The 16,946-nt window shown below is 41.4% G+C and overlaps 1 protein-coding gene across 1 annotated transcript in view; it reads left to right on the forward strand.

The window, feature by feature from the left end:
• The window catches only part of LOC130453919 (multiple epidermal growth factor-like domains protein 6), a 221,608-nt gene that overhangs the window by 21,881 nt on the left and 182,781 nt on the right, over window positions 1-16,946 (forward strand). Inside the window, exon 2 of the mRNA XM_056795969.1 lies at window positions 7,965-8,099. Within this exon, the coding sequence (XP_056651947.1) occupies window positions 7,965-8,099 (135 nt within the window). The remainder of the gene's footprint in view (window positions 1-7,964; window positions 8,100-16,946) is intronic.

The raw sequence follows: 16,946 nt of genomic DNA on the forward strand, positions 1-16,946 counted from the left end.
TGCAGAAATACCATTATCTATTGTTAATAGAGGAGAGAGGGATAGAAAATTTCTCTGATTGGATTATTGGAAGATAGGTAGGTAGTTATGAAGCTCTATTTGAATATAGAAGTGTTCATATTTGCTATGTTTTTGCCTAGTTCACAATAATATTCCAGGTGATTCATTGGATAGAATGCTGGGCTTGGAGTCAGGAAGACTCATCTTCCTGAGTTCAAATTTGGCCTCAGGCACTTACCTGCTGTGTGACCATGGATAAGTCACACAGTCCTATTTGCCTCAGTTTCCTCATCTGTAAAAATGAGCTAGAGAAGGAAATGGCAAACTAGTCTAATGGGTCTGCCCAGAAAACCCCAAATGGGGTCATGAGGAGCCAGACATGGCTGAAAACAACTGAATAACAAAATACACACACACACACACACACACACACACACACGCATGCACACACACACACACACACACACACACACAAAATTAGTCTGGAATCTTGAAACTTCAAAAGTCTAAATTCTTTGCGGAAAGAAAGGATTTGATGTGCTTGATTCCCTGACCCTTGCCTGTTCTTGTCTAAAAACCTGTAGCAGCTTGCCTCCCAGAACTATTTTGCCGAGATCTCTCTTCCATGCTGATTTTTGTCTTTTGAGGAGAAGGTGACCCTTTTCTCCAAGGTCAGGCCCGCTTTTTGTGCTCTTGATCCTGTCCCCTCAGAGTTTAGCCCTTTGATCATCCCCCCCACTCTGTCTCATCCTTGATCTTTCCTCATCTACTGACTCCTTCCCCACTTTCTGCAAACATGCTTTAATCTCCAACCATCCTTAAAAGCAACCTTTCACTTGACCCTTACGCTCTTCTGCTCTGTCTCTTCTTTCATTTCAGGATCCTTAATCTGGGGATCATCAACTTAAATTTTTTGAAAAACATAACTGTGTCAATAGAATTGGTTTCTTTTGTAACTCTATGAATTTTATTACATGTATTTTAAAAACATTATTCTGAAAAAAGCTCCAAAGGCTTTACCAAATTACCAGAGTGATCTTTGGCACCAAAAAAAATTAGAACTCTAGTCCTAGAGGGAATTTATCTGCCTTTATTACCTCAGTTTCCTCACTGACTACTCATGTGTCAACCTTTTACAATTTGGCTTTTGATCTTACTGATTAACTAAACTATTTCCCTTTAAGCCTTCCCCATACCAGTCCCAACTAAAACATACCCCCTTTCTTGCATTCCTTCCCCAGGCTGTCTTTGATTCAGCAACACTGGCCTCTTTGCTGTTCCTGAAAGGAAGAATTCTATTGCCTTACTTTGAGTGTCTAATTGTCTTCCTAGATTTTGAAAGGATGTCTCATAATTATCATTTTCTTCAATGAAATTATTGTTTCTATGATTTGTTCTCTAACTAACTGATTTTGGAGAATCATATTATTTAATTTCCAGTTAATTTTTGATTTCACTCTCCATGTACCCTTACTGATCATTATTTTTATTGTGTTATGATCTGAAAAGGTCGCATTCATTATTTCTGCTTTTATGCATTTGTTTGCCTTGTTTTTATGATCTAATACATGGTCAATCTTTGTGAATATACCATGTGCTGCTGAAAAGAAGGTGTATTCCTTTTTTGTCCCTATTTATTTTTCTCCATATATCTATTAACTCTAATTTTTCTAAGATTTCATTCACATCGTTTACCTCTTTCTTATTTATTTTTTGATTTGATTTATCTAAGTTTGATAGTGGTAGGTTCAGGTCTCCCACTAGTATAGTTTTACTATCTATTTCCTCCTTCAATTCCACTAGTTTCTCCTTTAGAAATTTGGATCCTATACCATTTGGTGCATACATGTTGATTACTGATATTTCCTCATTGTCTATACTCCCTTTTATCAGGATGTATTTACCTTCCCTATCCCTTTTAATCATATCTTTTACTTTGGCTTTGTCAGATATCATGATTGCAACTCCTACCTTCTTTTTATCTATTGAGGCCCAATAGGTTTTGCTGCAACTTTTAATTCTAACCTTGTGAGTGTCTACCCACCTCAGGTTTGTTTCTTGTAGACAACATATGGTAGGATTTTGGATTCTAATTCACTCTCCTATTTGTTTTCATTTTCTGGGTGAGTTCATCCCATTCACATTTAAAGTTATGATTGTCACTTGTGTATTCCCCAGCATTTTGATATCCTCTCCTAGTTCTGTCCTTTCTTCTTTTGCTATATCCTTTTAAACCAGTGGTTTACTTCTAATCAATCCCCCTAATCTCCTCCCTTGATATGCTTCCCTTTCTGGCCCCTCCCTTTTTGTTCCCTTCTTGTTTTTTTTTTTAGGGTCTGTTAAGTTCCCTCCTCCTCTCTTTCCTTCTCTTTTTGTACTCCCTCTCCCCCCCCCCCGTTTTCCTTTCTCACTTTCCCTGTAGGATAAGATAGAATTTGAGACCCCAATGGATCTAGATGCTCTTCCCTCTCAGAATTGATTTCTCTGAGAGTAAGGTTTAAGTATTACCTATTAGCACTCTCTTCCTTTACTTCTTATGAGAGTATTCTTCCCCTCTCCTTCCCATGCATATCTTTGTGTGATAAATATTATCCTATTTATTTTATTTCTTCAAGCATCTCTTGGTGCCATCTTCAATTCCCCCCTCCCTTTTTCTTTTTTTGTATATCATTTTATAGCACTTATTACCCCAATCTCTTCCTGTGAGTGATTTTTCTAATTACTATAACAGTGAATATAATTTTTGAGAGTTATAAATAACATTTTCCCCATATATTAATATATATACTTTGATCTAATTGTAGCCCTTAAAGAAGAAAGTTTGAATAAGAAAAATTTCCCCCTTTCCCTCTTTTTCTTATTTACCTTTTCATGTTTCTCTTGATCTTTGTGTTTGGATATCAAACTTTCCACTTAGTTCTGTTTTTTTCTTTACAAATACTTGGAAAGCCTCTATTTTGTTCAATTCCCATACTTTCCCCTGGAAGTATATAGTCAGTTTTTATGGATAGGTGATCCTTTGTTGATGACCCAATTCTCTTGCCTTTCTGAATATCATGTTCCAAGCCTTGTGGTCCTTTAGTGTGGAAGCTGCTAGGTCTTGTGTGATCCTGATTGGTGCTCCTTGGTATCTGAATTGTCTCTTTTTGGCTTCTTGTAGAATTTTCTCCTTAGCTTGAAAGCTCTTGAATTTGGCAATTACATTCCTGGGAGTTGTCTTTTGAGGATTTAGTGTAGAGGGTGTTCTATGAACTCTTTCAATGTCTATTTTTCTCCCTTGTTCAAGAACATCAGGTCAGTTTTCTTGGATGATTTCTTGTAATATGATGTCAAGATTTCTGTTTATTTCTGTTTTTTTTAGGTAGACCAATGATTCTCAAATTGTCTCTCCTTCCTCTGTTTTCCTGATCTATCATCTTCTCAGTGAGATATTTTATGTTTTCTTCTATTTTGTCAGTCTTTTGACTTTGCTTTATTCTTGTTTTGCAAGATCATTGGCTTCCAGTTGCCTAATTCTGGTCTTTAAAGACTGGTTTTCCTTTTCAGTTTGGTCTATCCTGCTTTTTTGTGGCTTCCAGCTGTTTCTCTATTTTCACCTTCTTTTGACTTTGCTTTATTGTTTCTTGATGTCTCATGGAGTCATTAGATTCCACTTCTCTGATTCTAATTTTTAGGAATTATTTTCTTCACTGAACTTAAAAAAAGACAATACCTCTTACATTTTCTCTTAGAATCAATACTGTGCTTTGGTTCCAGGACAAAAGAGCTATAGAGACTAGGAGATGGGGGTTAAGGGACTTGCCTAGGATCACACAGCTAGGAAATGACTGAGGTAAGGTTTGAACCAAGGACCTCCTGTCTCTAGGCCTGACTCTCAATCCATTGAGCCTCCAAGCTTCCCCCCACTCAGACTTTTTTACTTGCAATTTTGCATGAAATTTGTTGCTAGATATGTAACCTTTAAAAAAATTAACAGCAACAAAACCCCAAAATGTTTTTTATACCAGTTTCATGCTGATGGTTATTAAAGAGCTAGAGCTGATGGGAAATCAGACCACAGCAAGTAACATTTTGAGGTTTCTTCCTCCCTCACCCCCAATTTACTCCTTTCCCTCACCTACTATCTAGTGAGAACCTTGAGACCTCAGTCTCATAAATGTTTAGTTGAGGGGCAGGAGCAAAGCAAAGTCTCCAAATGAAAGTGAAGCAGTAGATCCATAGCCGGGGAACAAAATTAACCACTGACAATGTCAAAACACCCTTGTTTCAGCCCTGGTCCCTATCCCTCTCTCCCTCCCTCCCCCCCTTTCTCTCTCTCTCCCTCCTTATCTCTCTCTCTCTTCCTCCTTCCTTCCTTCCTATCAGAGTATCAGAGGACCTTAGAAGAGAGGTTAAATGTTAAATACCTGGCATTCAGGTAGTAGAGGCCTGGGTGATAACTGTTATTAATAAATTAGATTGAATAGATTATATGTAAAATTATATGTGTAAATATTCATATATGCATGTAAATATTGCAATTTCTAAAGGGAAATTACAATAATTTGGGGATAAAGGTTAATAAAAGAGAAAAAACAAAACCAATGTTAAGTGCATTGACAAAAAGTCAATTAGGGGGCAGTCCCCTTTGGCATAAGAGTATACATTCAAAATAAATGCATCCAACCCCCCATAGTTCAAATTCATCATATCTCAAAATTCACTTTAGATCTTTTAGTGCAACGCGTGGTCTCTGCAGGCATCTTTGTGATGCCTTTTCCAAAAAGTTCCCTTCTGGATTCTGGGAGGTAGTCTCTTGTTCCAAATTAGGCTCAAATTAAAATCAAAGTTCACAACAATAACATAGTCCCCTCTGAGGAGGATAATAACACATTCCCTAGTTAGAATATAAATTCCTTGAGGGCAGAGATTGATTCAATTGTCTTTGTATCTCCTGTGCTTAGCACAATGCCTAACCTATAGCAAAATGCTTAATGAATAGCTTATAGACTAATAAACACCCTTTTTTCTTGAGTTCAAATCCAGCTTCAGATACTTCCTAATTGTCTGCTCCTGGGCAAGTTACTTAACCTTATTTGCCTCAGTTTCCTCATCTGTCAAATTTAAGGAGAATAGGATAAAGTCTTTAAAATGTCCCAGAGAGACTTATTAGAGGATATCTTTATAGCTAGTTAAGATGAGGCTGGGGAGCTGCCTCCAAGTTATGTCCAGATGAGGAGTGGAGAGAGCTTCCTCGAGGATGGCTTCTCATCTTTCTCTTTTCTATTGGAAAAGCCCCATCAGTGACACATATTAGAGATGCTTTTTCCAACCTCCTTTTCCAGGATGTTGATTGGTAAAGAGCCTGCCATTATCTATTACTTCTGCTTTCACATCTGTTTTGGCATCGTTTGGCTCAATAATTAATTGAGGGACATAAGAACATGGGATTCAAATGTCTCCTCATTTAGTGAAAGGTAAAGGGAGTGTGGGGAGTCTTAGCTATAATCCCAGTTGCTGTGGGGTATGTGGGTCCAAATAGACACCATCTAAGAAGTTATACAAGGGGGATACAGGGAGATGTTTCAGCTGGTTTCAGAATGGAAGCACGAAGCGATTAAAACCATAGAGGTAGCCAATTAATATGGGCATGAGTCTTGTCAGGAATTACTCTTCCGAATTGCTCAGCTTTATTAGGATGATGGGCTTGAGTTGTTCTCTCTATCCAAGATCAAAGGCCTCTGGTGCAAAGTGATTGTGTCTTTCCCCTTGGGATTTTCACATTAAGAATGCTAACTCATCTTCTATTGGGGAAGGGTGAGTGAACTTCCAGTGAGCAAAAATCCTCCAAAGGAAAGGCCTTCATTATGAATATCACTATTTAAAACTATGGACATGTCTGTAAGTATTTTCTAATGAGTGAAATAAATTTTTTTGCATTCCCCAGAAGAAGCAAGGCTTTTGCAGTTCAATTCTTCTTCTTCTTTTTTTTTAAACCCTTACCTTCCATCTTGGAATCAATACAAGGCAGAAGAGTGGTACAGGCTAGTCAAATGGGGTTAAGTGACTTGTCCAGGGTCACACAGCTGCAAAGTGTCCGAGGCCAGATTTGAACCCAGGATCTCCCATCTCTGGATCTGGCTCTCCATTCACCGATCCAGCTAGCTGTCTCCTTTGCAGTTCAATTCTAAGGAGTTTATTTATGTTAATATACCTTATGAGAAAGGGTCATAGAAACTGAAAACCAAACACTACAAAATGAATATTTTTTTTTTGGTTAGTAAACTGGGGCTAATAATTGCACTTACCTCACAGGGTTGTTGTAAAGATTAAGTGAGAGAACCTGTAAAGCATTTTGTAATCCTTAAAGTCCTATATAAATGTTAGTTATTTATCATTATCGTCATCATTATTGGAATTAATTTTAGGTATGGGTTAGACTATATGGCTCAAAAAACCTTTTACATTCTGTGATATTGTGAGAAGAAGAGTTGGTTCTAGGTCCTGCTAAATATCCTCCCATCTTTTCTTCATTAGATCTTAGATTTCAAGCAGGAAACAACTTTAGGGATAGTGTACAGTTGTTCAGTTGTTTCAGTTGTCTTCATCTCTTGGTGATCCTATTTGGAATTTTCTTGGCAAAGATGCTGGGATGGTTTGCCATTTCCTTCTCCAACTCATTGACAGATGAGGAAACTGAGGAAAACAAGTTTAAGTGACTTGCCCAGGGAGTAAGTAAGAAGATGAGTCTTCTTGACTCCAAGTCTGATGTTCTAACCACTGTATACCTAGCTGCCCGTTTTCTGTATGCTTACCCTTCATGATTTTATTTATTTAACAAATGAGAAAATCAAATCCTAAAGAGACTGTGATTTACTGAAGGCTGCACATGGCTTATCAGCTCTGTAGACTATGCTTTCCAATTTTTTCTATCTTTATTATTTTGGTATTTTCAAATTTTCTATTTCTCCTTTTACTTTTAAAAATTTCTTCTTTTGATGCACATTTAGGGTTTGCTGATTTCTTTTCCCCTTGTTGTACAATTAGCAAGTAGCAGAGCTGGGAATTGAATAGAAATCTTCTGACTGCAAATCCAGCTTTCTTTCATGGTACCACTTGAACAAAACAAATCCATCCATCAGTCATGTCTGAAAATGTGTGTCTCATTCTGTTCTTGTCATCCTTGATTTCTGCCAAGAGGCTCACTGTCAGCCTTCTGGAGTCTTGATTGGTTGTTGAATTGATCAGAGTTCTTAAATCCTACGTAAAAATGGTTTTTCTTTACAGTGTGGCTATCAGTGTATAACTTGTTCTCCTGGTTCTGCTCTCTTCACTCTGCAATCGTTCATGCAAGTCTTCCTGGGGTATATTTCTCAAAACACCTTCATTTAGAGTGTTTCCTTGTACAACAAGACCTTTGTATGAAATGAAGTGACTGTTTCAGGATATCACTGTCCCTGATTACCTAGGACACCTGGGGAAGATCAATTCTTCCAATGGGCCTTAGCTTCCTTCCTTCCTTCCAGTTGAAGGGAGTTGGTCTAGGTCAGTGATGGTGAACTTATGGCATGAATGCCAAAGATGGCAAGCATAGCACTCTCTGTGGGCATGTGTAATACCATCCCTTTCCCCCCAGAGTTCGTTACTAGAAAGGCAGAGGAACTCAGGTAGAGCTGCCCCTAGCTCCATCTCCATTGTGCCTGATGATAATTTTTTTCATATAACCTGTCCCTCTACCCAGCAGCCCAATGGGAGTGTTTCTTCCCTCCCCTGTCTGGGGTAGGAGGGGGAGCTAGGCAACAAGGTGTGGCACTTGGTCTCTGGAGGTTGGGTGTGATGTTTGGCACTTTGTCTCTAAAAGGTTCACCATCACTGGTCCAGGTGGTAACTGAGGTCCCTCTCCATTCTCAAAATTTGCATTTCAACTCTTCTTTGACTAGTTTTATCAATCAAGGCAAATGAATATCTCTTCCTCTCTCCACCAGGCCCAATGTGTGTGCTGTGAGGGAGCTGACCATCGTGGGTCACCAGCAGCCTTGCGTCCAGGCCTTCACCCGGATGGTCAAAGTATGGAAACAGGGCTGTGGCCGGCAGATGTGGTGTGTTGGATATGAACGGAGGTATGTACCTTCTCCCTGGGCTGGGTGCCCCCTTCCCAAAGGTCTAATGCCATTTGTTCATCCGAGATACTATCGAATGTGGAATTAGGGAAGAAAGTTGTATCTCCTAGACTGTATTTCTCCTATTCCCCCTCCTCTCCATGGCCAAGGCTGAGGTAGAGTGGGGGTCATTGATCGATTCTCTTATTGGAACTGGAGATGGGTTAGTGTTATTGATCTTGGGGAAGGCTTGGACATTCCTTCTGCTCTGAGTTGTTCTCTCCTTACTCCCTGATGCTTGGAACCCCTGCAGTTAGCTTGGAGTGGATCAAGCCCTTCATTTTATAAGGCAAGATGAAGCTAAAAATATAATATATTTATATGATATGAAATAAAAATATAATATGTAATATTACAATAAAATATAATATATAAGAGCTTACATGATCAGATTCAGAAAGGAGCAAATAATTTTGGACAATAATAATAACTTTAAGGTTTTCAAAATGCTTCATAATTACTATCACCTTTGATCCTTGCAACAACCCTGGGATGTAGGTGTTGTTATTATCCTATTTAAACAGTTGAGGAAACTGAGCCAGAAAGAGGTGAAGTGACTTGCTCAGGTCAAACAGCTAGAAAGTGTCCGAGGCTGGATTTGAACTCAAGTCTTCCTCATTCCAGGCCCAGTGCTCTGGCCCCTGCACCACCTAGCCCACTTACCCTTCCTAGGATTTGGTTTCTTCCTCTGTAAGATGAGAATGTTGGATGAAATGATGGCTAAGGACCCTTCCAAGGCTAGATCAACAATCCTGTTGTTACTGAATGCCTTTTTCAATGGAATAAATCTTCATTAAGCACATTCTATATTTCTACAGGCTCTGCCCTAAGGGCTGGAGACAGAGAAAGAGACAAAAGGCAGTCCCTGCCCTCATGGAGCTCCTACTCGAATGGGGGAGTTGGCAGATATATACACAAAGTAAGACATATACAAGATACCTAGGAAATGCTTAGCAGAGGGCAGGCACTTGAGTTCAGAGGGTCTGGGGAGAGCTTCCTATAGAAGATGGGAACTTAGTTAGGATGGAAAAGGAACCAGGGGATGCCAGCAGGCAGATATGAAGAGGGAGAGCATTCCGAGCTCTAGAGAAAATGTCCAGAGCTGAGAGATGGAGTGTCTCGTTTGTGGACCAGTCAGGGGCCAGTGGCACTGGATCAAAGACAGTGTGTCAGAGAGTAAGGCCTAAAGAGACAGGAGAGGTCAGAGGGGCCCAGATTATGGAGGGCTCTGATGACCAACCAGCGTTTGGAAGTGATAGGAAGAAGCCATGGAGTTTACTGAGTAGGGGAAGGTGTGTGACATGTTTTGTCCTGAGTTTTAGGAAAATCACTTTGGTGGATGAATTAGAATGGGGAGAGACTTGAGGTAAGGAAGGGGAATAAAGATTGGAACTAGGAGTGGGGTGGAATCAGCAAGGGTTGGGTCTTTGGAAAAAGTCACTTAACCTAACCCTAAATTGCCTCATCTATGAAATGAGGGAGAGTCGACCAGATGGAGTTTCTGAGCTCCCTTCCAGTTCCAGAGTCAAGTTCCTATGATTCCGTAGAGAACTCTGGGAGATCCTTTGATTCCTTGCATATTCCCTAGAGAGTCCCAGGATAGCTCATGATTCTTTGGAGATTTCCTTGGATATTCTGTGACTCCCTGGAGATTCCTTGGAATGCTAGATCTCTTATGTTTCTTTAGTGATACTCTGGAGGCTCCCTGGTTTCTTGGAGATTCATTGGAGATTCTGTGATTTTCTAGAGATCTCTGGGTGATCCTTTAATTCCCTGGAGATCTGTTAGAGATCTCATGACTCTCTGGAGATCCCCTGGGGATCTCAACATTCCCTGGATAGCCCATAATTCTTTGGAGATCCCTTGGAGATTCTTTGACTCTCTGGAGATTCCTTGGAAATCTTGTTTCTCTAGTGATATTCTGGAGGTCCCCTGGTTTCTTGGAGATTCATTGGAGATTCTGTGATTTTCTAGAGATCTCTGGGTGATCCTTTAATTCCCTGGAGATCTGTTAGAGATCTCATGACTCTCTGGAGATCCCCCGGGGATCTCAACATTCCCTGGATAGCCCATAATTCTTTGGAGATCCCTTGGAGATTCTTTGACTCTCTGGAGATTCCTTGGAAATCTTGTTTCTCTAGTGATATTCTGGAGGTCCCCTGGTTTCTTGGAGATTCATTGGAGATTCTGTGATTTTCTAGAGATCTCTGGGTGATCCTTTAATTCCCTGGAAATCTGTTAGAGATCTCATGACTCTCTGGAGATCCCCTGGGGATCTCAACATTCCCTGGATAGCCCATAATTCTTTTTTTTTTTAAAATATATTTTATTTGATCATTTCCAAGCATTATTCGTTAAAGACATAGATCATTTTCTTTTCCTCCCCCCCCCCGCCCCCCATAGCCGACGCGTGAGTCCACTGGGCATTAGATGTTTTCTTGATTTGAACCCATTGCTTTGTTGATAGTATTTGCATTAGAGTGTTCATTTAGAGTCTATCCTCTGTCATGTCCCCTCAACCTCTGTATTCAGGCAGTTGCTTTTTCTCGGTGTTTCCACTCCCATAGTTTATCCTTTGCTTATGAATGGTGTTTTTTTCTCCTGGGTCCCTGCAAGTTGTTCAGGGACATTACACCGCCCCTAATGGAGAAGTCCATTACGTTCGATGATACCACAGTGTATTAGTCTCTGTGTACAATGTTCTCCTGGTTCTGCTCCTCTCGCTCTGCATCACTTCCTGGAGGTTGTTCCAGTCTCCATGGAACTCCTCCACTTTATTATTCCTTTTAGCACAATAGTATTCCATCACCAACATATACCAGTTTGTTCAGCCATTCCCCAATTGATGGGCATCCCCTCGTTTTCCAGTTTTTGGCCACCACAAAGAGCGCAGCTATGAATATTTTTGTACAAGTCTTTGTGTCCATTATCTCTTTGGGGTACAGACCCAGCAGTGCTATGGCTGGGTCAAAGGGTAGATATTCTTTTGTCGCCCTTTGGGCATAGTTCCAAATTGCCCTCCAGAATGGTTGGATCAGTTCACAACTCCACCAGCAATGAATTAATGTCCCTACTTTGCCACATCCCCTCCAGCATTCATTACTTTCCTTTGCTGTTATGTTAGCCAATCTGCTAGGTGTGAGGTGATACCTCAGAGTTGTTTTGATTTGCATCTCTCTGATTATAAGAGATGTAGAACACTTCTTCATGTGCTTGTTAATAGTTTTGATTTCTTTATCTGAGAACTGCCTATCCATTTCCCTTGCCCATTTATCAATTGGAGAATGGCTTGATTTTTTGTACAATTGATTTAGCTCTTTATAAATATGAGTAATTAAACCTTTGTCAGAGGTTTCTATGAAGATTTTTTCCCAATTTGTTGTTTCCCTTCTGATTTTAGTTATATTGGTTTTGTTTGTACAAAAGCTTTTTAGTTTGATGTAGTCAAAATTATTTATTTTACATTTTGTGATTCTTTCTATATCTTGCTTGGTTTTAAAGCCTTTCCCCTCCCAAAGGTCTGACATGTATACTATTCTGTGTTTACCCAATTTACTTATGGTTTCCTTCTTTATGTTTAAGTCACTCACCCATTTTGAATTTATCTTGGTGTAGGGTGTGAGGTGTTGATCTATTCCTAGTCTCTCCCACACTGTATTCCTAGTCTCTCCCACACTGTAGCCCATAATTCTTTGGAGATCCCTTGGAGATTCTTTGACTCTCTGGAGATTCCTTGGAAATCTTGTTTCTCTAGTGATATTCTGGAGGTCCCCTGGTTTCTTGGAGATTCATTGGAGATTCTGTGATTTTCTAGAGATCTCTGGGTGATCCTTTAATTCCCTGGAAATCTGTTAGAGATCTCATGACTCTCTGGAGATCCCCCGGGGATCTCAACATTCCCTGGATAGCCCATAATTCTTTGGAGATCCCTTGGAGATTCTTTGACTCTCTGGAGATTCCTTGGAAATCTTGTTTCTCTAGTGATATTCTGGAGGTCCCCTGGTTTCTTGGAGATTCATTGGAGATTCTGTGATTTTCTAGAGATCTCTGGGTGATCCTTTAATTCCCTGGAGATCTGTTAGAGATCTCATGACTCTCTGGAGATCCCCTGGGGATCTCAACATTCCCTGGATAGCCCATAATTCTTTGGAGATCCCTTGGAGATTCTTTGACTCTCTGGAGATTCCTTGGAAATCTTGTTTCTCTAGTGATATTCTGGAGGTCCCCTGGTTTCTTGGAGATTCATTGGAGATTCTGTGATTTTCTAGAGATCTCTGGGTGATCCTTTAATTCCCTGGAGATCTGTTAGAGATCTCATGACTCTCTGGAGATCCCCCGGGGATCTCAACATTCCCTGGATAGCCCATAATTCTTTGGAGATCCCTTGGAGATTCTTTGACTCTGGAGATTCCTTGGAAATCTTATGTTTCTCTAGTGATATTCTGGAGGTCCCCTGGTTTCTTGGAGATTCATTGGAGATTCTGTGATTTTCTAGAGATCTCTGGGAGATCCTTTAATTCCCTAGAGATCCATTAGAGATCTCATGATTCTCTGGAGATCCTCGGGGGATCCCAACATTCCATGGATAGCCCATAATTTTTTGGAGATCCTTGGAGATTCTTTGATTCCCTGGAGCTCCCTTGCATATTCTATGATTCTCTAGGGATCCCATGGAAATCCTATGATTTCCATGAGGAAAGCATGTAAGTTGGGCCAAATGGGAAGGTTAGGAAGTCAGTAGAAGAGGAGGAGGATGGGCCTTCCAGGCAAGGGGAAATGGCCTGAACAAACGGGTGGAAGCTGGAGAATGAAGCACTACATTAGAGGCAGGAGAGCATGACTCCAGGGTGACTGGGGTCTTGAATGAACACTAAGGTGTCAAAACTTGATGACATCTCCTTTCATAGGATCAGAGATTTTAGAGATGATGGGACCAGCTAGAGGCATCACCCCTCTCAATTTACAGATGAGGAAACTGAGGCAAAAGGGGTTCAGTGACTTGCCTAGGGTCACCCAGCTGGTAGGTGTCTGCGACCAGATTTGAACTCAGGACTTCCTGACTCTATACCAGGTCTTCTCTCCACTTGTTGCAGGGTCACTGAGGTAGTAAGCAGCAGAAGTGGAATTTGGATCTGGTTTCCACACAACTTCATACTCAGCGATTACAGGCAGAATGTTTTCCCCTATGCCAGGCTTTCTGGAGAGCAGAATTTATAAAGGGGATGAGGAAGGGAACATGAAGATATGGGGGGCCTGAAGCGGGAGAATGAAGGAGAGAACCAGAGGAGGCGACGTGGTGGTGGTGGGGTTAAAGAATCATTGAATGTTGGCACTAGTTGGGAATAGGTGGTGGAGAGCCTTGAAGAACAAACTAAGGAGGTCAGCTTTTATCCTTCAGGCGACTGGGTGCCATTGAAGGTTTCTGAGCTAAGGGATGATGTGGGCAAAGCTGATCTCGGGTTTTCATGTAGAAGCAGAAGGTTGAAACAGGTTTGGCTTTCTGAGTGTTTGGTTCATATCCAGGTTGTGTGACCCTGGGCATGTAATTTGACCTCTTGGTGCTCTAGACAGTCTTTTTTTTTAAAACTTAACCTGTCTTAGAATCAATACTGTGTATTGGTTCCAAGGCAGAAGAGTGTTAAGGGCTAGGCAATGGGAGTTAAGTGACTTGCCCAGGGTCACACAGCCAGGAAACGTCTGAGGCCAGATTTGAATCCAAGACCTCCTGTCTCTAGGCCTGGCTCTCAATCCACTGAGCTACCCAGCTGCCCCTTCTAGACATTCTTTAAGACCGCTAAGTTTCAGGATAGCAGATGGTCTGCATTGGTAAATGGTGTCCTTTACTGAGAATTTATTATACTAATGAAAATAGAGGACCAGACCAAGAACAAATGCCAGATCTCCAAGCAAAAGCAAAATTGGTATTGGCACACCCTCCCAGCTGCTTTGAAGTTTAATGGATGTACCAGTTCAGTTTCCTACCAGAAGGGCCAGAGAAAGCAATTTAGGCTAGGGTTTGATGAAGGGACAGCTGTGGATACTGACCTGACCTTGGACACTAGCAGATGCCAGTCTTTGGTGTCATCAATCAGCTTTACCCTGTCATCGGTCTTCCTACCCCCTCCAAAAAAACAAATAAAAGCCCCAAACCCTTAAGAAAATTAAAGTCAATTTTGAAAGGACCCCAGAGTCCTGGATTCAAATCCTAGAACTGCTATACTTACCCACAGTGTGATCGATCATGGGTAAGTCATTCGAATTTTCTAAGCCTTAGTTTCCTCATCTGTAAAATGAGGGGCTTGGCTTTTTCCAGCTGCACATGCCCAACATTTGGTCTAACCCTTCTGTCTCCAGACACGGTCCACCATAAGTGACCGGCCATTAGTAATGTCATTTACTGTAATTAACACAGCATGCGTTATGGGAAGTCACAGGCTCATTTTCCTGATTTATGCCTTTTGGCGTTAGCTGAGTATATTTCAAATTCCGCGTTAAATCCTATGTTTACTTTTCATCTGCTTTTCCTTGCAAGCTGGTACCAAGCTCGGAGACGTCGGCCCTTTTTGAAAAAGTTTCCAAAATGACTCCTCCGCACACATCGGAATGCTGGGCTGGGGTGTAAAACTGGGCTCTCAGGAACAAGCTAGGTCAGCTTGGAGCACTGCTGAGAGTTGGGAGGACCTGCTTTGCATCTCACCTCATACACTAACAGGCTGGCTAATTAATAGCATTGATTGCCCCCCTCTGAAGTGAGGCTCACAAAAGACTCCAACAACGAAAATCGAACCCAAAAGCAGCATTTATTAAGCATCTGCTAGGTAGAAACCAATGGCCTCAAGGCTAGAGTGACAAATGCAATATCAAAAAGCAGGTCCTGCCCTCAGGGAGCTTATGTTCTATTAGAATACTTAGTTCTCTGGGTGCTTGGATGCAGCAAGTGAGCAACACATGTTTGTCAAAGGATCGATCTTACCAAACCTCAGCATCTGAGCTGGAAAGTTCCCCAAAACGAAGGGGATAAATTCCCAGCACAGCATACCTGCTGAGTGGGCAGCGAGATGGAGAAACAGTAATGATATTAATTAGTATGAATAATAAGATTAAAGGTGACAGCTTCCAATCAGTTCACTTCAGTGTGCTGTGATGATCGAAGCCACTCCCTAAGTTTGTCTGGCTCCAATCCCCATTTTTTCGTGCATATGGAGAGGGACATGGGGACACAGAGGATAAAAGGTGTGGGGCGGAGCTCTCTCTCTGTCTGTCTCTCTGTCAGTTTGTCTGTGTCTCTCTATCTCTGTCTCTTTCCCTTTCTTTGTCTCTCTCCCTTTCTCTCCCCCTCTCTGTTTTTCTGTCTCTCTGTCTCTGTCTCTCTATCTCACCCCTTCTCTCTCTCTGTCTCTCTCCCTTTCTCCCCCCATTTCTCTGTCTCTGTCTCTTTCTCTGTCTTTCTGTCTCTGTCTGTCTCTCTTCCTTTCTCTGTCTCTCTCCCTTTCTCTCCCCCTTTCTGTTTTTCTGTCTCTCTTCCTGTCTCTCTTTCTCTGTCTATCTCTGTCTCTCTATCTTTCCCCTTCTCTCTCCCTTTCTCTCCCCTCATTTCTCTGTCTGTCTCTCTCTGCTTCTCTGTCTATCTGTCTGTCTCTGTCTCTCTCGCTGTCTCTCTCCCTTTCTCTCCCCCTCTCTGTTTTTCTGTCTCTCTGTCTCTTTCTCTATCTCTGTCTCTCTATCTCTCCCCTTCTCTCTCCTGTTCTCTCCCCTCATTTCTCTTTCTCTGTCTGTCTGTCTCTCTCTGTCACTCTGTTTGTCTGTGTGTCTCTGTCTGTCTCTCTCCCTTTCTCTCCCCCTCTTTGTTTTTCTGTCTCTGTCTGTCTCTCTTTCTCTGTCTGTCTATCTCTGTCTCTCTATTTCTTTCCTTCTCTCTCTCTGTATCTCTCCCTTTCTCCCCCTATTTCTCTGTCTCTGTCTCTGTCTGTCTGTCTCTCTCTGTCACTCTGTTTGTCTGTGTGTCTCTGTCTGTCTCTCTCCCTTTCTCTCCCCCTCTTTGTTTTTCTGTCTCTGTCTCTCTTTCTCTGTCTGTCTATCTCTGTCTCTCTATTTCTTTCCTTCTCTCTCTCTGTATCTCTCCCTTTCTCCCCCTATTTCTCTGTCTCTGTCTCTGTCTGTCTGTCTCTCTGTCGCTCACTCTCTGTCCATCTGTCTCTGTTGGTCTGTCTGTCTATCTCTCTGTCTCTGTCTGTCTCTCCCTTTCTCTGTCTCTCTCCCTTTCTCTCCTGCTCTTTGTTTTTCTGTCTCTGTGTCTGTCTCTCTTTCTCTGTCTATCTCTGTTTCTCCCCTTCTCTCTCTCTCCCTCTGTCTCTCCCCCCCCCCCCCCCCCCCCCGGTTTCTCTGTCTCTGCCTCTCTTTGTCTGTTGCTCTCTCTCTGTTTCTCTGTCTGTCTCTCTGTTGGTGCTTGAGGGCTTTGTGGCTTAACAGGCTTAGGATTTTGGTTTAGGTATTTTTCTGGATAGGTGAGGTTTTCTCTCCCCTTTCTTCATTTCCCTTTTTCACATATCTCCATTTGTATTAAATTACATTGTTAAGAGCTACTAATGGACTCCTGATTTGAGAGTAAATTTTATAACGCAACCACAATATTTTTATTAATATTACATTTAATAATTTTACTGTTAATTTATAACAGCACATTTACTAAGACCTACAATAATAGGCTTGGGGGATAGACAGCCAGGTCTGGAGATGGGTCCTGGGTTCAAATTTGACCTCAGATATGTCCTAGCTGTGTGACCCTGGGCAAGTCACTTAAGTTCCATT

Source organism: Monodelphis domestica, chromosome 4 (assembly GCF_027887165.1).
Source record: "Monodelphis domestica isolate mMonDom1 chromosome 4, mMonDom1.pri, whole genome shotgun sequence".
Lineage (NCBI taxonomy): Eukaryota > Metazoa > Chordata > Mammalia > Didelphimorphia > Didelphidae > Monodelphis > Monodelphis domestica.